At 36.6% G+C, this 21,966-nt stretch overlaps 1 protein-coding gene across 4 annotated transcripts in view; it reads left to right on the forward strand.

The window, feature by feature from the left end:
• LOC107039502 (neurexin-4) overlaps positions 1-21,966 on the forward strand; it is a 50,951-nt gene that overhangs the window by 14,257 nt on the left and 14,728 nt on the right. For all 4 annotated transcript variants that reach the window (XR_001460963.1, XM_015259144.1, XM_015259145.2 and 1 more), the window contains exons 2-7: positions 8,628-8,967; positions 9,091-9,254; positions 12,559-12,662; positions 15,371-16,008; positions 16,493-16,599; positions 17,922-18,832. Coding sequence is in view for 3 of the 4 variants with exons in the window: in XM_015259144.1 (XP_015114630.1) it covers positions 8,646-8,967; positions 9,091-9,254; positions 12,559-12,662; positions 15,371-16,008; positions 16,493-16,599; positions 17,922-18,832 (2,246 nt within the window). In the remaining variant the exon portion in view is untranslated. The remainder of the gene's footprint in view (positions 1-8,627; positions 8,968-9,090; positions 9,255-12,558; positions 12,663-15,370; positions 16,009-16,492; positions 16,600-17,921; positions 18,833-21,966) is intronic.

Genomic DNA, 21,966 nt, shown 5'->3' on the forward strand with positions numbered 1-21,966 from the left:
TATGAGTTTTAAAAGTCGTGGGGCATTGGAATGAGATTTCTCATACATTGAAGATTAATTATATAGGGGAGGGTGGGGCAAAACGGCCCCCCTTCAATTGTCAATAACTTGTGAATGACATTGTGAAAATTCCCAGTTTCAACTTCATTTTGAAGATAATTTTTCATTCTTCAAAACGAGCTCTAACTCATCCCAATCGGATTATTGAATCGGAAAATATTGACGATTGAAGGGGGACCGTTTTGCCCCATCCTCCCCTATATGGCTAAAAAAGAATAATTAGCGCAAAAAAATTAATTGTTTATTGTTCATTTGCCTCGCAGACGCTTAAAATGTTAAGAATAGTCCAGGGTCTCCAATTTTTGAGCTACAGAGGTTTTTTTTAAAATTTTTAAATCAATGTGTACAATTTGCAATTCGACTTCTACATGGCTAATTTTGTTTTTTTTTTAAATTGCATCATTCATGTAAAATAGCCCAAAAAATGTTTCTGAAAAAATCGAAAATATATTCTAAATATTATAAGGTAGTTTTTTTGCCTATTTTACATGAAAGGCGCCAATTTTTATATTAAACAAAATGAAATTAGCTGTGTAGGAGTCGAATTTCAACAAACTAATTCGTAATTGTTATTGTAAACATTTTTTTTTAATTTTGAAAAAAAAAACCTTGTAGCTCAAAAATTGGAGGCCCTAGACTATTTTTAACATTTTAAGCGTGTGCGGGGCAAACGACCAATAAACAATTAATTTGTTTGCACTAATTATTCATTTTTAGATATATATAATCGATCTTCAATGCATGAGAAATCTCACTTCAATCGCCCGCAACTTTTAAAACATATAGTAGTCTCCCCTTAATACTAATTAATACTAATTCATTTTCAATTGTAGATTACAACGGTTGCAGGTAGATTTATAAATCATTCTTGGCACGAAATAGATTTAAGGGAATAAATCAGAAAAATTTTTGATAAGGAATTTCATGAGCTTCAAACAAGATCAACTGATAGTTTGTTGTAAAATCAGTCATTACTGAGATAATATGACAATTGAGGATAAGCAGACAAATTTTTCAACTCAAATATCATATAATATTTATGTAGGTAATTATGATCTATCACGTGAGGTGTCTCACATAGTGGAAAAATGACATGTCAGGTGACTTTTATTGTAAATTTCGAGGCAATTAGAACCTACCGAAAGAGCCTGGGAGTTCGAACTTATTTTCGAGAGAATGTGCGTCAGACCGTTGTCCTTGGGTGATCATTGGAACCCAGATTGATGTAGTTTTTTGTCTCGATCTTCATTAACTACAAGTATATGACCAATAACAATCCAATCAATACCTTCAAAGATCTTTCTAATTCGAAATTCTGCTCATCCACAAATTCCCTTCCTGGTAATAATAATCATTCTTTCAATCCACAACGTGCAAATAAGTTTATGAGAGGATACAATTTTTTCTGCAAACGAACCTACGAAAACAATTAGCAGAGAATTTTTTTCTCGGCCAGAAAGGAACTAACAAGGATTTCGTTTGTAGAAGAAATGGTGTTTTACCGTAGGAGTCAACAGGGTCAATAGGCTCACTCAAAAATCTCCTCAACCAGCATTGATTACAAAGGGTCCAACTAATCCCTGAAGAACTAGGTTTTCACATTTACTAGAATTGAAATCTCGGAAATCTCAATTTCTAAAAATTTGGTGGTTTGAAAAACTTTTTTGTATAGCCTGAAAACCCATTCAATAATGTGTCACATAAATGTGAACCACACGGAGAGAAAAATTGGTTGGCCCTAATTTCGCTATTCATTCCTCCCTATTCAAAAAGAATTATCGAGAAATATTTTTTTCTGTACTGCTTCTCACGATTTCTCGTCTGGGAATTGGTATTACATACTTCCCAAACTCGAAAACTTGAAAATCACTACAGAAAAATATTGTTCCTGGGCTGTTGCGATGGGGTTTTTTTACTCGTGTGGTTGGCCAGTCCTCGCCTACGGCTCGGAGGCCAACGCCACGAGTAAAAAACCCCATCGCAACAGGCCGGAAAAATACTATTTTTATCGTTATTTTACATCGTTTATAATATTATAGAGTAATTTCAGTTTTAATACAGAGCAAATAAATCAAGCAGATGTAACGTCATATTAAATTAGTTTCTCATTTATTAAATATTTCAGTTCGATAATTCTTGTCAAAATGTAATTATCACAAGGGAAGAGTATTTTGTTTGTCATATAACGTTCTACTATTTGCATTGATTGTATACAGACTAAATTTCAACGCTTACCTCATATACATTTCACTCATTCATCCATACTTAACAGTTTTATTCGTTAATTATTTTCGATTCCAAATATTAGATAGAAAGTGTGCACACTAGAAATATTTATTATAGCTCTGACAAGTTAATCATACCAAAATAAAGATAAATCAAAGGCTCAGACTACTCGAACGAATACAATATAGAATTTTGTACGATCCGTACTTGTCAGTGTCCGAGTAGCGAGAGAGAGCTCGTGCGATTATCACTGGTGTGACACCTGGTCGATTGAACGTGGCGCCTTATTTGGGTATTTCCGAAAATTCTTGAAGGCGCGAAGGCCTAAACCGTTGTATCATTACACGTTTCGACCCGGTTAGGGTATACTGCGATGATGATCAAGACTTTAAATGGTTAGATCGGACCATTCTACCCGGCCGGGATTTGAATCCGGAATCTTTCGCATGTGAGGCAACGAACTTACACTGATAGAATGTGGGGACATTGTCTTTCTGTATTGTTTTATATCGATGTAGCCGTGAACAGTCATTGGCTCGGATTTCAAACAATGCAAACTCATCCAAAATGTACCAATGTCACAGATCTTACTAAGTAGTACGATATCCTCTTGAATTCAGTGTAAGAATTCTGCTCAGTACCAAAAGTAAAAATATTATTTACTACGTACAACGCGGTACGTTAGCCACAGTATGGTACGCCGGTTAATTTAATTGATTTCAAATGACTTCGGTGTGATTTCATGACTTCGGCGCGACTTCAAGACTTCGGCATGATTACAGAAATGATTTCAGAGAGTTGAAATCGCGTGACTTCAGTGATTTCGATGACTTCAATGAATTCACATGATTTCAACGTGACTTCAGATTGACTTCATCACAGAGTGGCTTCATGACTTCGGGAGTGAGTAGGATCTCGCAATATTGGGCAATCATTCACGTTCACTGGGATTTTCGATGGAATGCAGAACAAATTTTAGAGTTTTGGCCCAAATTACCCTCACGATCAGTAAATTTTCTCCGACCAACGGAGAAAAATTTACTACTCATCTTGAATAAACAGAAAAAAAATTGAAAAGTGTAGAATTTCGATCGCAACAAAACGCCTTCTAAACCTTGAAATTTCATATCACCTGCCAGAATAATTCCCCCTCCACTGTAAACAATATGCAAACGAATTCATGAAGAATAGAGACCGTTTTATGTAAATAAAACTCGTCACCGAATTTTTGCAACGAAAAAGAAATTGAAAAAAAAAACGCAGCGTTGGTGTAACCTCGGTACCAATTGGCGTAAGGGCCAAGAGAGAAAATTGACTCACATGACTCGCCGTGAGTAACCCATTAAGTCTGCGCCTGAACATCCTTCTTCAATCTTCAACTGGTAAATGTGGTTCAACCTCTGGTGATTTCGTATCCGTTTGTAATGGGTTTAAAGCAAACAACAATCAAAAATACTTACATTGAGCCCTCATGTTTATTTCATGAGTATGCCAAGCCCCCCTACGGGTATAATCTGGTGACGGATGATTTTATCAGGCCGCAGGATACGTAGGGGCCCCTTCCGGTCATGTGTTACCGTCTGAAATACAGAGGAATCCGTTATGCAAGATGAGAGAGCATATAAAGCCAATGGGGAATTTTATTCGAGAGTAATCTTTGTCGAGTTTGTGTGTGCGGTGCCTTGGAGGTCTATCGTCCTTATCACACTTGCTTATCGCATTTATGTTTTGTAAATGTACCGAGTACACATAGACAAAAATTTTCTCTTTGAATCGCCGGTTCAAGCTCAGGGTTCGGTGATAATACACCCGGGGCAAACATGTGATTCATATCGGCTGGAGGGAAGCCAAATTTTCACACGCACGAAAAAATTGAATAGGGCTTTTTACCTCAGACTCACTAGATTTTCGGGCACTTTCCCCCATTTCAATTCCGGTTCTACCACTGATCAATACGAAATAATTCATCGTCCCATTTCAATACAGAATAAGTGAACACATCCTGCTGAAAAACATTGGCAGAATTTTCCAGAAGAAGAGCTATTTCGATTTAAGGATATCCAAGTATCTTTTACAGTTTGGTACAGACCACAGCATCATTTCAACCATTTTCAATCATCAAATTTGTTTCAATAAAATTACGCGGAAAAGTTTGAACAAAATTGTGAATATTCAGCGTTATTCAAATAACATTTTGTACAGGATTATTTTTTTAAACATTCGTTGTTTAGAAATAAATAGATAAAATGGTTTGTCTTCGGAAACCTTTTTTTTTCGGCGTGAAATGGATTTCTGGTAAAATTCTGAATATGAATAAATTAGTTGTGATTCGGAATAAATGATTTTTGTGGTGGAAAATTGATTGTTTATAAATTATTTATAGGGAATGCTCGTAATTTTTTAAAATTATATTTTTCTGAAGAAATAAACTTTCTAATTTTTTTTCAGACTTAAAAATGTTTTCTAACGGTTCAATATCGAGATTCAAAATCAGACCTGCAAAGTTTAAATAATAAAATTATTATAATATTTCCGGAAACTTAGGGTTAAAGGGGCTCAAATGAAAGCTCTGATGTTCCACTAAAAAAGTAGAAAAACATTTCACTGGAGAAAAAATAGCCAAAGTACTTGGATATCCTTAAGTTTTCAATGATCAAATTTGTCAATTAAATTGCATGAAAAAAAATGGAAATCGTGAATATTCAGCGTTATTAAAATTACATTTTATAATTTTAAACAGCACAAAGACAAGAGTTTCTCAATTTATTTGAATTTCCAATCTAATAAGAATATTTAATGCCAAATTGCATTGAATTTTCAGTGAAATCTGAAAATTCATGACTTTTTGCCCCCTAAATCGCATTCAGTGTCACACGGGATTCAATAAAAATTACCAGAAAAAATTGCGTTTCGAAACGTAATCTGCGAGGGAAGTAAAATTAAATAAAAAGTGTGAGTCGGAACTGAAATTGTACGAATCGCCACGTAAATTCTACGATTTGTTCCGCAAAAATTAACCACCCCTCTGATGACTCACTACTGTGAGGACAACAAGTCGTTCCGTAATTTTTTCCCAAGGATTGAGAAATTTTACGGAACGGAATGTAGAAATAACTCACCAGCTTCATAAAAATTGTTGAACGTTCAAGAATTTTTGATTTTGGAGGCATAATAAGTCGGGAAGTTTCTGTAAGATTTTTCTTCTTAAATTCACTGAACGTTTAAGATTTCTTCTCTTTCATTCTTATAAAAATTTCCGGAAAAAGATTCCCCGTTGTGGATTATGTGAATAGTTCCGTAATTTTTACTGAATATTTCTCTCCATACACTATTCTGAAAATTCAAGAATATATTTACCGGAATTTTCTGGTTGTCTGGTCATTTTCAGAGAAAAATGGAACTGAAATTTACAGTTCTCTTTGATTTTTGAACGAAAATCTGAATTTTCAATGACGAAATTCCTTGAAATTTCAGTGGTTATTAAATTCGATAAAAATTTCCAAAAAGTGTGCCGGAAATTTCAGACAAAAATTTCTAACAGTCCACTTGTTTATGAATTGCACGGAGCAAATTTAGATCTATAGCGGCGTAATGGATAAAACGCTCGCTTAATACCCATGCGACCAGGATTCAAATCTTGAAGCCAACATTAATTTGTGGTTTACCCTAAATTCTAGATGAATTCGAACGTATTCTTACACCAGAAATAAATGAGTTACATGTTTCATCGTGGGCATTAGTTCGTTCCAATTGCACGATGAAGTGATTTTTTTTCTCTCAATCATCACAAAATAGAAAAAGAATTATTACTCCTAAACAACCGACGGCGGTGGCTGTGTGGTTAGAGTGTGGGATTGACATGCGGGAGACCCGGGTTCGATTCCCGGCTGGGGGGGGGGCAAAATTTGTGACACTCTAAATCTCACGGTTTCATTGTCGAGCGGGAGTCTCGCAAGGGACGACTGTACCTGGGCAGGTTTTTCCCTCAAATGAGGTTTTCCCTTGTCCTTCGGCGAATGCGGTACGGGGGTTGGGGGGTGGGAAGGGAACAAATCGTAAAGACCCGAAAGGGTATACGAGAAGAAAAAAAAATTATCACTCCTAAACATTAATTTCTGGACTTGAAATAGTGAATCAATATTTTTCCCAATCGTAATTTTTTTCGCTGGGAAAAACTTTGCTCAATATTTCTCTCACACACCGAGAGAAAAAATTATTCCTACCAAGGATTGATATTCTCGTCAGAATATAATATTTTTTCAGAACGAATTTTTCCAGAACAGTCATTTTCAGAGAGTCCAAGTCTATCCTCAAAAATTACAGTGATATTGAACAATCTGATTATTATGCTACATATGACCTTGACAAAATGTTCTCCGATATCTTCCGGATTTTACAAATTGGCGATTTTCTCAGGTAAAGAAAATTGGAATAATTCCAAATGTTAATAATTATTATTGGAGTTTCTTCGAGGTCATATGCAGAAGAATATTCTTATAGATCACCATAATTCTCACGCTTGGAGCTCATTTCGGAGCACCTGGAAATGACTGGCCTGGAGAAATACGTTCCAAAAGAGATATTTTCTTCTACTAAGAGTATGGAAAAGATATCACCAATAACATTTTCTTGGAAGGAATAAATTTTTTTCTCAGTGCAGCTTCAAGAACGCATTTGGAGAAAGATCAATCATTAGAATTTTGTTCAAGAGGAAGTAATAAATCCGTGACAATGCAATCGCAAAACGCATCAACCACCGCGAATGACAGGAAGTGGAAGAGGCGTCTAATCCTTGGACACACTTGGGCATGGTCAAAGAGTGGGCGAAAACAGTTGACGAATACCAAAAGTGCATTTGGAATTCTCGAGAGTAACTTCTTCCCCGCCCATATCTTCAGATCTGTACTTTTGGGGCCTTTCCGTATTTATTCAGAAGGACCGCTGGCCTCTCTCGTACTGCGTATACTGAATTTTTAACATGGCCTTTGTCCCCTTCTCCAACAGGTGGACCCCAGAATCATTCAAATTGTGAAACACGATTTCCGCGCGATTCAGAGAAATGAAAAACTGTAATAGGAAACGGGTAGAATAAATCCGGGTAGAATAAAAATTTCGTGCCGAGTATTTTCGGGAATATTTCTGTCACTATGAGATGAAGAAATAGAAATTGTCGGGAGATTTTTTTGTAGTCTACGGAAATCTCTATAAAAGAGGTGTCGTGACAGCCTGTCTTCATATCACTCATTACAAATATATTTCAATATTGGATGTTTCTATTGAAATAATTTCCATAGAAATTTCTCGGGGTCCATTTTCCAAGGTTATTGTTGCATTTTTTAAATGGAAAGAGAACAAAATAGAATGGGAATAGAAAAATAGAAAATATCTCAATAGAATGAGTTGTGTAGAAAAATAAAATCATATTCATTTTTTGCACGAAACGGTTTTTACAGGCAGAAGAGTACAAAAAGTTACCAATATTTGCAATAGAACAACGAAAAACTAGTAGAATTTCCGACATAAGTTTCTATAGCCAATGCGCTATCTTTTTCTATGAATTTTTGTTCTTGTGTGATAATCATAAAAATATAAATACATATAAAAAATCAATATTTTTAAAATCCGTCTATAATTTTTTTGTGCATATTTCAACTGTGTGTAACCCAAATTTCAGCTCAATTGGTCGAAAATTGAGGCACTAGGACGTTTTTGTAGATTTTAACCCGTTTCGACCCTTTAGATCCTTCTAAAAATCTCTTAGTTCGATTTTTTCTCTTTTTTTCCACCTACACGGAGAGAAATATTCAATAAAAATTACCAGAAAAAAGACGTAAAAATTACGTTTCGAAATGTAATCTGGGAGCGAAGTAAAATTCAATAAAAAGTGTCAATCGTCACGTAAATTCTACGATCTGTTCCGTAAAAATTACTCATCCGTCCGACGCCTCACGGCTAGCCGTAATTTTTCCAGAACTTTTCGTAAAAATTCTTAAACATTCAAGAATTTTCATGTTCTGAGGCATAATAAGTCTTGAAGTTTCTGTTAGATTTTACAACTTCCAGAAAAATTGCGTGACTTTTTCGTATTTTTTCGGTGACAGACCCGAAAATTTGCTGAACGTTTCAGATTTATTCTCTTATATTCCTATAGAAATTCACTGAAAACGATTCTCGCTTGCGGATTACGTGAAATGTTCCGTAATTTTTCTTGAATATTTCTCTCCGTGTATAACACATAATATAAACTTCTACAATCGTCTCTATAATACCCAAAGGCTTTCAAATTCCACCGCGGTCTCCCCTTAAAACACAAATAGAAATTCTTCATGTTCTGTTCCCAGGATTTCATCGAATGAAGGATGATGATCCTGCCGCGGAGGGTCCTGGTGACCCTGTGTCTGATGTGCACCTTCCTAGAAATCCAATCGAGCATAACCGAATTTCCCGATCTCGACATGTTCGATGAGAGCGATCTCATAGTCACCACAACAAAACGCACATTGCCGGACCGCTGTCTAGTGAAAACTGACTCAGGCCCCTGCAAACACTACATCCACAAGTGGACATTCAGCAAGGCCGAGGGCAAGTGCAGAATCTTCGTCTACGGTGGATGCCTGGGAAACGAGAACAGATTTAATTCACAACTGGAGTGCCTTCAGCACTGCGTCGGCGGTCCCAATTGTGAGTCATGCCGAGAATTAAATTACCAGGGAAATCAATGTCAAAATTGGTTAATTTATTCCTCGAAGTCTTGAGAATGTCACTAATTGGTTGATTAATTACTCCAATTTCTCAATTCATTAGATACATTGCCTTCGTCTATGGGAACCAAGGGAAAAGTTTTCGTGACAAAAATGAATACTTCGACGACGACTACACCTCCAACGACGACACCAAGCACCCCTTCCCCTACTTTTTCACCCCTAGGACCTACGAGGAAACCTGTACCCAAGCATGAAAGAGGAAAGGCAAGTGATAGAGGAATATGCGCATTCATTTTTGCTTCCGAATGGAAGCATGGTATTCGTCGGATTTTGACATGCCCTAATTTTGCCTGAAAATGATGTAGAATGGTATGAAACATGACGAAATTATGTTTTTAGAAAATGTTTGTATGCCCGGGTCCGATAGTTCGGTTTTTGGGTTACCACTTTTTAGAAAATATAACATTAATACAGGAAAATTCATTGATATGGACGTGAAATTTTGACGCATACTAGGTATTATTAAGCTCAAATTTGATGCACAGTTTCAGCCCAAGTGGTCCAGTAGTTCCTGAGATATTCAACTTTTTGTATAAAATTATATTGGTCAATATCTCAAAAACTACTTGACCGATTTCATTTTTTCTTTCAAAATACTCGTCTCGATATCTTCTATCTAGATCAATCAAAATATATATACCCGTTCATACAAAATTTTTGAGATATTGCCGATTTTTCATTTTTCCCCAAAATTCCTTGTACGCGCGATAATTCGACAAGAAAGTGAGATAGAAGGTTGAAATTTGGTATCATCGTAGCTCCCATAATATCAAAGGTTGGGATTTTGGCTGAGCGATATCAGTCGAGTAGTTCCAGAGATATTCAACTTTTTGTATAAAACTATATTGGTCAATATTTCAAAAACTACTTGACCGATTTCATTTTTTTTTTCAAAATACTCGTCTCGATGTCTTCTATCTAGATCAATCAAAGTATATATACCCGTTCATACAAAGTTTTTGAGACATTGCCGATTTTTTATTTTTGCCCAAAATTCCTTGTACGCGCGATAATTCGACAAGAAATTGAGATAGAAGGTTGAAATTTGGTATCATCGTAGCTCCCATAATATCAAAGGTTGGAATTTTGGCTGAGCGATATCGATCGAGTAGTTCCAGAGATACTCAACTTTTTGTATAGAACTATATTGGTCAATATCTGAAGAACTACTTGACCGATTTCATTTCTTCTTTCAAAATACTCGTCTCGATGTCTTCTATCTAGGTCAATCAAAATATATATACCCGTTTATACAAAGTTTTGGAGATAAATTGAAAAAGGGAATTGCTATGGGTCTATTTGGAAGCTTACTACCAATCGAATTGGTAGAAATAAAAAATTAAAATACAAATAACACATAAAGTAACAGTCACATGCCTTCTGCAATATAGGAGCCGTCACCTGCTTGTTTTGTTATCTGAATGTAGAGGTTGTAACAATCTCTAAAATAGTATTGACCACTTGAGAAATATCATAGGAGAGGGTAGGGCAAAACGGACCACTGACGGAACATTGGTAATTTTTGTTTTTTTTTCTTGGCGCATCTGTATTTCACCTTTCATTTTCACATCCGGATTATTAGGAATTAAGGATTTTTTGAAAACAAGCATTGGGAACCATTCGGAAGCCTGAAATTGGTAGAAATAAATGTGAGGTATTCCACGCCAAATGAGTCAACCGTTGACCCTCACCTTCTTGGAAATTGATGGCGATTTTTTCTACGATTGGGGGGGTTAAAAAACTACCTCTCAAATTTTTTCAGATTTTTTCGGCAGTCCAGTTTGGAGATATGATTTTTTTTCTCATTTTTCTTTTTTCTTTTAATAACTCGAGGTCTGTCCATCCGATTTTGATTTATTAAACGTCAAATTTTTTTATTTTTTACTGCTTATAAGAATATTATATTATTTTTTTGATCTTTAGATGCTCATAATAACGAATTTTTGAAAAAAAAAAGTTAAAAAAGTTGAATTTGGTAAATTATGTCACTTTTGATTTGTTTCATTTTTTTCAGTAATTCTTATAATCAAAACAAGTATTTTGAGCCATCATACCAATTGGGAATCCTCCTGGATCTATTTTATTTTCAATTTTTTCTTTTCGAAATTCCGCAAATTTGGTCAAAACGCCCCAAAATGGCAATGATTGACTTTGATTATAGACAGTATGAAGTGAATTTGACTCTATACCTATGTATTACATATTTTTTCGATACATAATCGAGGTCGTTTTGGGCTGTTTTGATCAAATTTGCGAAATTTTGAAAAGAAAAAATTAAAAATAAAATAGATCCAGGAGGATACCCAACTTGAATGACGGCTCAAAATACTTGTTTTGATTATAAGAATTACTGAAAAAAATTAAACAAATAAAAAATGACGTAATTAGTAAAATTTCACTTTTTCAACTTTTTTTTTCGAAAATTCGTTATGAGCATGTAGAAATTGAAAAAAAAATTACTAGAAATACTCTTATAGGCGGTAAAAAATGGAAAATTTTAACGTTTAATAAATCAAAATCGGACAAATAGAACTCAAGTATTTGAAAAAAAAACGGAAAAATGTAAAAAATATATCTCCGAACTGGGCTGCCGAAAAAATCTGAAAAAATTTGAGACCGTTTTTCAACCCCCCCCCCCCTTCCCCCTCAATGGTAGTAAAAATCGCCATTAATTTCTAAGAAGATAAGGGTCAGCGATTAACTCATTTGGCGTGGAGTACCTCATATAAAAAACCCATATAAAACGTTTTGCCTTTAGACACACAGATTCCTAGGAAATATTGGCTTTTCAAAGTTATTTGTGGTTTCAAGCCATTAGTGAATCTAATCAAATTGCGGTTCAACGACACTCCTTGTCTATAAAACCCCTGTGACGGTTGCGATCCAAGAACCTCACTTTTAGTCCAACACATTCGGTGTTTCTGATTTGAAGGAAAAAAACAAAAACAAAAATTACCAATTGTCTGTCAGTGGTCCGTTTTGCCCTACTCTCCCCTACATAATTATTAGAGATTCCTCATTTTAATTGCTATTTCCACCATTTTATTGCTTAATTAATACTAATGGAGAGTCGAACGATCAAATCATATTCCCCCTGAACTAGTACAATGCCACAATGAACGCTCTCAACTATGAAAAGCTAAGCAGTGCTTCGTGTGGTCGCTAAAGGGATGGGTGACTGCAGGTTACCCTACGGAACAAAAGGATCATATTGCATACGACCTAAAACGTGAGAATGCCTTCTGCGGTGTCACTTCTACATGCGTCAGAATATTACGTCAGAAAATTGTACGGGAGAATACTACACCGAAGATATTATACACAAATAGATTTGCACTCACTGCAGATTACGGTTACATACCTTTATAACTCCATGTCATTGCAGGAATAAGATTTTTGGGGAAAAGTCTGCAAAGACCTCTCAAAAATAATAATTCCGTGTTTACGAACACATGAAAAATCACGACTGAAGCCACCTATCAGGTCTCTCATCATTATTTCTTTCCAGGAACTCACGTTTATGGAGTCGGGGTACGAAAAAACGTTCATGTTCGCGCAGAGCAACACATTTATCCAACTGGACGGACCGGGAATCAAAACATTTCAACTGAGGTAACGAAAATACGAAAAAACTGAAAAAATCCAGTCAACGCGTTCTGATATCCATTTTTTTATGAATCTCCTCATCCAAACGAAATACTTTTATCTCCACTGAAGGCTTCTTCTGTATCTCGAACTTTGTTCGATACATGGAGAAAAACTTTCTACAAAAATTTCAGGCGCACCAATACACTTGCATTTGCACACTTGGAACAATTCGCTACTTCAAAAAATACTCGTGCCGCAGCAGAATAGTTATGATATCCATAATAATTCTTCCGGTGCTGCACAATAGACCCAAAAAACAAGCTTCATTTTGAGAATTATGATTTAAAATTGAAACTTTTGAAAGTCTCAAATTGAGATTGTGGAAGATCTTAAGGTGTTTCGCTTGAAAAGTCAAAATAATGAAAAAAAATTAGAAAATCCACGAGAGGAAAACCTGAATATGCTGCATCATTCAGAATTCTTGCATATTTTTTTCCGATCTCAGTCTCAACAAAATAAATAATGAAATTCTCCAGCTGTAACCTCCGAGGTTACCCCACTCTCAATTAGGAAATTTTCCGTGGCACCCAAAAAAATAATGAAGTATTGAGGAAAAACTAGTGGATGATAAATTAACTCTTTCTTGAGAACACGTATAAGTTTCAGATTTTTTTCACATTTCATAAGAAAGTTATTTTAACAAATAATTCGGAAAATTATAAGTTTCGGTGCAATTACGCCCTCACGTGCAGGCGCGTGATTCGAATGTCAGTGAGCATCATAGAAAAGGTATGGGTTGGACCATGGAACTGAGAGAGAGAAAACACTCGACACGTTTACCAACTCGAGACGCATTTCAGTATTATTTCAATAATTAGAAAAACATCCAATAAAAATTATTTGACACCCGTCGGTGATGAGAAAAAATCAATCAATCTGATAAATAAAATCAATATTCAAAAAATATTCAAATGCACACTTAAATAGTTACTTGAAAATTGGAAAATTTCGTGCTCAGCGATTGAATCAGGGCTCGAGAACAATAAGACTCGCCTCCCCCCCCCCCTCGCGCCGGTGATCTACAGACGAAACACCTTAATTTGAGACTTTCAAAGGTCTCAAGTTAGGACTTTTGGAAGCCTCAAACTGGGTGACCGGAATATTTGCCACTATGCCAACTCAACATAACACATCAATTCAACACATACTTTATTTAACGCATATTTTATTCAATACGTATATGTTGGGCGGTGACTAGAGATATGAAATAGCCGTCAGTTTCTTTTTCGACGGACCAGATATAAATGACGGGTTTCTAACCGTTTACCGACCCTGACCGAATTTTGTATGCAAAATGACCGTCACAGTTAAGCTGCGTCAGACGTGAGTAAAAATGACCAAAAATCGTCTACACAGTTACAAATTGACCGTCAGTTTTATTTCCATCATTTTTCGGGTCATTTTTTAAGCGTTCGATCGGAAAACTTTTTAATAGAACTAAATTATTATCATTTATTATTTTATTCATTAATTATTACCAATGTCTCCGTTCTCAATCGATATACTGTTAAAAAAAAAAGTCTGTAGCGAAGTGGTAAAACGGTTTAAGTCGACTTATCTCCCAGTTGTTGTAATTCTCAATTGGCTCTAAAAAAGGGTATAACGAACATTTTGCTATTTCCCTTAGATTCCGAGCTATTCATTGAAAACTGGTCAATAGTAAAAATTGACTTGTACTGTTTTACCACTTCGCTACTGAAATGAACCTTTATGGACAGTTGACTAATAATTTTCAGGACAGTGCCACTGAATACAATTTAACCCTTGTCTGGTTACCAAACGCGACCCTGCGATTCTGGTAACCTCGGCGGGGATTCCCCGCCGTGTTATTTAGGCTCTAGCGTTGCCGAAGTCACTCTACACTTCCCGGGCGCATTTAGCGAGTTTCCGGCAACGTCGCGTCATGGGCAATTTCGTATAACATGGGAAAAATGGTTCATCTGTTCGAAATAATTTGTTTTCTTTAGGAATTCCGGGAAATATGTGGTTTTAAAAACTACTATAATTCTTTAGACACTTCAATTGACAAAGTTCAATTTTTTTGAATTTTTCCGGTTAGCCAGTCAATTGTAATTAAAGAAAAACAACGTGGGACGGGGTTTCCCTCATATGGTGACCAATCTAGGGTTAATGTGGAAAAATTCAGATTTCACCAAAAATTCAATAAAATTTGAAAATTCTTAGAAGCATCAAGATGAGAATTCTTGAAGTTATTTGAATTTTCATTGAAAACGTGAATATTTGTGAAGCGCTGGCTCACGCCCGGTATGACAAAAAAGTATCAACTTGAGTCTATGGAAGTCTCAAATTGAGACCAATGAAAGTCAACTTAAGAATCAGGCTCAAGACCTTTGAAATCTTAAAATAACGTATTATTTTTTGAGCGTAATTTTTCTGGTGTTACATAACAATTTTTCTGGCGTAGCACGACAATTTTTCTGTTGCCGCACGATAATTTATAATTTTTCAAGAGTGCCAATTGCGTCTCGTTTATAGCGCAAGCCCATACATTTTTCCACAAAAAATTTCTCCCTGCAGAAATACCTGTAAGAAACCCGTCCTATCTCCCCCAGGTTCCGGGATATTCATCAAAAACAAAAAATTCTCAAGTGAAATTGACCCAGGATGTTTTACTTCATGTTTTCACCCAATTATCTCTTCTTCATCCTTAGACTCAGTCGAGAAATCTCCTTCCAATTCCGCACGAAGCTTCCCCACGGTCTCCTCGTGTACCACAGCGTGAAAGATCGTCCAGAGAGCCTAGACCCCTACGCCCTGTACGTAATCGTGGAAAAAGGTCAGCTGAAAGTGGTCCACGTCTTCGGGAAGCGTTCCACGAGCCTCACAGTGGGTGAAGGCCTGAACAGAGACGAGTGGCACAGTGTTCTAGTTAGGATAGACGTCCGTGGAGCGAAATTAATCGCCCGAGTAGATGACAGGCAAGAAGAAACGACTCTTGAGGTATTGGAGAGAGTCGTTAATTACGCAGTCTCCACGGAATTGGCTTCAGTCGTTTTAATTGGTGGTCTTAGCTCTGAGGAGAGACTCCACGGGGTCAAATACATCATTGAATCCTTCGTTGGGTGTATCAGAGACATGGTGCTCAGCTCTGGGAAATCTGCCAGTGATTTATCACCTATCAAGCCTTTAATAGCGACGAAACACGAGAATGTTAAGGAGGGGTGCATTGACAAGTGCTGGACAAGAGAAAATCTGTGCTTCTTCGGGAGCAAGTGTATCAATCACTACAACAGCCTGACTTGCGATTGCTTCGGGACACTCTACGAGGGAGAACGATGCGATGTTTACAGTAGGTTGTCTGTTATCTTTTTGGGTGATTAATTGAATCACATGAGTGATTACATTGGGGTCATCTAACATGGGATGGGAGAATTGCTTATGACATACTGTTTCTTTCTATTCTTGATCGGTGATTGACATCAACCATTATTCCAGAAATATTAAGAGAATTATTTCCCCAAAATAACCGAATTCATTCGTTTATCATTGGAACTTAGAAAATCATAAATAATTGGGAATTTAAATTTTTTCAATAACTATTAGGTAAATAATTGGAAATTTTCTAAAAATATTAGAGATTATCAAATTGTCATTCTTCCGAATTCGATTATTGATTGGTAAAATAATTCGGAATTTAAATATTTAATTGTTGATTAATTTAATAATTGAAAATTGGTAAGTTCTATTACTTGATTGAGTATTTATGGAGTTAATGGTAATGATAATTTATGATTATGATTGGTTGGATTTCATGAGTGCTTTCATCTTTTTAGCCGCCACTGTTTTGACACTCCGGGGGTCATCGTATGTCTCCTTTAGGGTTTACGATTGGAAGGATCGCGTGCATTCGTCGGTGAATCTCATCAGCATTCAGTTCAAGGTATAGTAGATGCATTTTTTCATGGAAATATTTTAGACGAAATTTGGGGAATTGATTGGTTAATATTTTTCAGACAGTTTTGCTGGGTAAAAGCTCGGGGTTTGTTGAGTTTTTTTCGTGTGGTATGGGACGTGGGTTCAGTTGGAATCAATGAATAGTTCACGAGCGAAAGGTTAAAAGAGCACATTTTTGAGATCTTGGTAATTGAATGGCGAATATGTCTAATACGACTAGGTTGAGAAAATTAATTGGAAATCCTAAGAGGTTGTATTCGTGACTTAACGTTAACGTTAAGTGGGTGCGTCGACGTGACGGTTTGTGGTTAACGGGTCAGTCGCCACCTAGACACGACGTTGAGCCTCACTGCAGTATAAAGATTGCAGCCGCTTAGGATTTTTTAAATTGAATTGATTGACACAAATTGAATTTTTCAAAAATTCAATTGAATGTTCTAGAACATACGAGGATTTTCTCCAATTTTCTGTATAATCGGAGAATTTCCTTATATTTTCGAGAAAACCGAAAATTTTTTGTTGAATTCTGTGGCAAATCGGAGAATTTTCTCGACTTTTATAGAAAATTGTAAATTTTTTTAGAAAAATTTCGAATTTTCTAGAATTTCGACAAATGGCGCTGGCCGTTAGGGGCAATTCTTTCTTATAAAATGTTATACTCCCAAGGAAAATCTAAAATTTCATCGAAACTATACCAATTTCTACAGTACTTACAAGGTACAAAATTGAATTGTACGTCATATTCAATTTTCACGATGGCTTTAAAAATTCAAGCTTTCATTGAAAAATCAATGATTGTGTAACATGAAAACCTCAATTTTCTTGAATTTTCAAGATGAATGAGAAAATTAGTGAACGCTTTCATTCGAAATTGAATTCAATCTTACAATATCGAAAATACAGATGATGCGGTGACTGAAATTTCAAAAAATTTCTAACCGCGGAGTGTCGAATCCTAGTTTTTTGTGATACCAGCCTGGAAAGTTCGCTTTTCGAAAACGTTTAGTGTGCGTAAAAGGCTTGTTTTACGCACAGCGTGCATAAAGTAAATTCAGAGGTCATGCGTAAAGTAAATTCGCGTAAAGCGAAGCTTTACGCATGACCTTGAACTTTACGCACTTCGTGCACAAAAGCAACCACTTTTTTCCCATTACCATTCCGAAAAAATAGGATAGGGCGAAGCGTGCGTAAAATTTCGCCTTACGCACAAGTAATGAAAAAAATGCTTTCGGCTTCAAAAGGATCTTCTGACGTTTCGTGATAAACGGTTTCATTATATAAAATAAATTCACACTCCTGTACTTTCAGACAAGATGGGACGACTCAGTCCTCTTCTACGCATCCGGCGAGATCGACGGGACGGCCCACTACATCTCCGCCTCCATAATGAACCGCAAAGTCCACGTCCACGTGGATTTCGGCCACAACTCGAAGTTCTCCACAATCTTGGGTGACAACGTCGCCAATAACGACTGGAGGAATTTTACAATTTTCCACAACGTTTCCAAGGTCTTCATCTCCCTGGACCGAGAGATGGATGTCCTGGAGATTCCAGGAGACAACCACTACATGATAATCGACCCGGAGATCTACATCGGTGGGGGCCCCGAACTGCACAAGAAGAAGGGCCTCGTCTCCTTCAACAACTTCGCTGGCTCTCTGAAATACGTCTTCTTCAATGACAAATCCATCATTTACGAGCTCAAGAAGTCCAACCCAATGGTCCATTATATCGGAGTTCTCGAGCCTGAATACTATGATGCTGATGTCAAGGTCATCCCCATCACATACCCCTTCGCGGGGAGTCACATATGGTGGCCGACCAGATGGAAAGACTCTCTAATGCTCAACTTCGAGTTCCAGAGTTCAAAACCAGTGGCCGTTGTTGCCTCAGGAGATGTTAAGATGGGACAGAGTCTAGGGTATTGGGAAGTTAGATTGGTAAACGATGAAGTCTGGTTCCAATTGATTCCTTTGCTAACGGAGAACATCACGGTGATAGCCTCGGTGGACAATACGACATCCTGGCACAAGGTAGAACTTAACTACACGAGAGGACAACTCAGTCTGATCGTTGATTACCATCATCTGAAGTCGAGACAGTTCCCCAGGATATTCGAACTGACTGATAAAGTTGTCATTGGAAGTGGGAAGAGTGATGCGGGACTCGTGGGGTGCATGAGGGACATCAAGGTCAATGAAGATGTCGTCGAGCCCAGGTATGTTAACATGAAATGATTAAATTTCTGGACATGGAGGGGGGGGGGAACATGACTCATAGGGTATGTGCACATTGTTACTAGTAGCACAAGGGCTAGGAGATATCTGCAAAGATAGTGCATTGGTATACATGGGGTACTCATTCAAAATCAGTGATGACGGTGGCCAAAGTCTATACTGAAAGGAAAAATAAACACGCTGTCCAACAAGTCTTGTTTGGGCCAACAAAATCGCTAGTTGAAAATTGCCAAAAAAGAATTCGTTTGGTTCGAATTTGAAAGTGTCAAACATGAATAATTATTCTGTCTTCGACAGCAACGAAATATTTGACTCAAGAGGCGGATAATTCACACCAGACGGTGCCTTTTCAGGATGAAAATATCTCATATAGAGGAAAATTTATCAACAAATATTTTATCCCTAAGTTACAAGATTGCTATCATATCATTATTATTGCTTCATTTAAGGGTGCATTTCTTGTCTGTGACTATTAGACAGCCGAACCGAAAGACTACTATCCCTTATTTGGCATAAAACAAAGATTTTTCGGGAGCGAAATACATATGGGAGAATCGAATAACGAAGGAGTAGTGCTAGAAATGCCATTTCTTGCGTGTACAGAGAATGCAATTTTTTTTTAACTACTAAATCTATTTTTGCGACAAAAATTTTTCATGCCGGCGCACTCTCTGCATGTTTGGCACAAAAATCCTTTTTTGATAATTTTCAAAAAAACTATTTTCTTGGCACAAGTAAGACTTGTTTGAGAAATTTGTAGTTTTTCTGTCAGTGTATCAATATATGTTATCAATATAGGGAATATGTTGCCATAGGGGGCAGGAGAGAAGCCAAAATTATGCAAAAATTTGCTTACGTAGTACTTGAACAACTCCTGTTTACAGTTTCCAATATCCCATAATTTTCGCCCCATAAAATTAATAGTGTGGACATAAAACAATATTCACATTATCTAATGCATGTACAAAATGTTACCTTGTGCACACGAGAAATCTTTCAGTCTAAAAGTTTTAGATAACATTTTGGTCAACTCGTGTCCCCAAGATAACATTTTCCGCGGACATTGAACAGTCTATTTGGTATTCTTGCAGATAACCTCCAGTCTGTGTATTGTCAGGGTAAATTTGATCAGCTGTGAAAGATATTTCGGAATGAAGTGAGATTGTGGAATCTTGGCCGGAACCTTTTTGTAGAACTATTTCTTATCTACAAGAGCGAGCCCTAGGAAAATGCGGTTATTTACCTTAGATCCTGTGATATAGGGTTTTGAACGTTTGAAATATTGAAGTTATGAGTCATTTAAAGTTACGAACCCTCTTGCAAAGATCTCAAAAACAACACAGAAAGAAGAAGAAGGGAGAAGTTCTGAGTATTTAGAAAAAGTTATTGATTTTGTGTAGACGGAGAGAAATATTCAAGAAAAATTACGGAACATTTCACGTAATCCGCAAGCGAGAATCGTTTTCAGTGAATTTCTATAGGAATATAAGAGAATAAATCTGAAACGTTCAGTAAATTTTCGGGTCTGTCACCGAAAAAATACGAAAAAGTCACGTAATTTTTCTGGAAGTTGTAAAATCTAACAGAAACTTCAAGACTTATTATGCCTCAGAACATGAAAATTCTTGGATGTTTAAGAATTTTTACGAAAAGTTCCGGAAAAATTACGGAACGTGTTGTTAAAATCTCCCCCTCACGGTGACTCATGGCTAGCCGTGAGGCGTCGGACGGATGAGTAATTTTTACGGAACAGATCGTAGAATTTACGTGACGATTGACACTTTTTATTGAATTTTACTTCGCTCCCAGATTACGTTTAGAAACGTAATTTTTACGTCTTTTTTCTGCTAATTTTTATTGAATATTTCTCTCCGTGTAACTGAAATCTGACTTTGCGCCTACGCCGAGGCGAAAAATATGGTTTTAACCGTAGGCCAGTTAAATAAGGGCTTTATTTTGGCTGAAATCAAAGATGATAGAATATACCGTTACGATATATCGGCAATATAAAACAGAAAAAAACGACAAAGTCGAGACCCAGGCAAAATAAGTGCTCAAAAAATCGTGACGAGATGCGCCGATCCAATGTCTTTCGAGATTGCAACGATTTCGAAACTTTTGATGTTTTTTCAGACAGGGATGATCTATCCAAAAAATTTATCGTGTAGTCTCGACGGCATCACTACGAAGAAGTAAAATCTTACAGAAACTTCCCGATTTATTATGCCTCCAAACTCGAAAATTCTTGAAAGTTCAACAATTTTTATGAAGCTAGTGAGGTATTTCCACGTTCCGTTCCGTAAAATTTCTCAATCATTGGAGAAAAATTACGGAACGGCAGACAGGTGGTTAATTTTATGGATCAAATCGTAGAATTTACGTGGCGATTCGTAAAATTTCAGTTCGGACTCACATTTTGTATTGAATTTTACTTCATTCGCGGATTATGTTTCGAAACGTAATTTTTACGCCGTCACTGGCTTTTTTACACACCGGCACGTAACGTTCGTACTTTGCTCCCTGATAAGAGGGAAAGAAGTACTTCCCGCTCTAGGGTGAAAAGTATTCAATTTCCTCCCGCTCAACAGAAAGAAAAAACTCTCCTTTATAAACTACACACTCTCCTTTTTCTCTGTGGTATACAAACTTTCCTTTCCAAGCGTGTTAAAATAGTGTATTTCTAAGCTAGGGAGGTAACTGTCTTTTTCGCCCCGCTGTAGGCGCAAAGTCAGATTTGTGTACACTGATAGAATGATTCATTTATTCCAAACGAGATTCGTTGACTATTAACGAAGGGTAGACTTGAATATGACCAAATGAATATTCGTTAATAGTTAACGAATGGTTCACTTGAATGGCGAAAGTCAAGTCAAAGAAGGCTCCTCAAATATACATTCGTTAACTATTAACGAATGAACATTTGGTGAGACCGAATAGACCCTAACCTTCACCCAAAATCTATTCGTTAACAATAACTAATCCGTTCTATCAGTGTTTTTTCCGCTCGCCGGAGCGAAAATATATATTCTCCAATTTTTAGGGAAAATCCTGAAATTAGTAGAAAAATTCCGAGATTTTAACGGCAACTAAAAGTTTTTACTCTCTCTCTCTCTCT

The sequence above is a fragment of the Diachasma alloeum genome, unplaced genomic scaffold (assembly GCF_001412515.2).
Source record: "Diachasma alloeum isolate Michigan unplaced genomic scaffold, Dall2.0 Dall_scaffold_00300, whole genome shotgun sequence".
Classification (NCBI taxonomy): Eukaryota; Metazoa; Arthropoda; class Insecta; order Hymenoptera; family Braconidae; genus Diachasma; species Diachasma alloeum.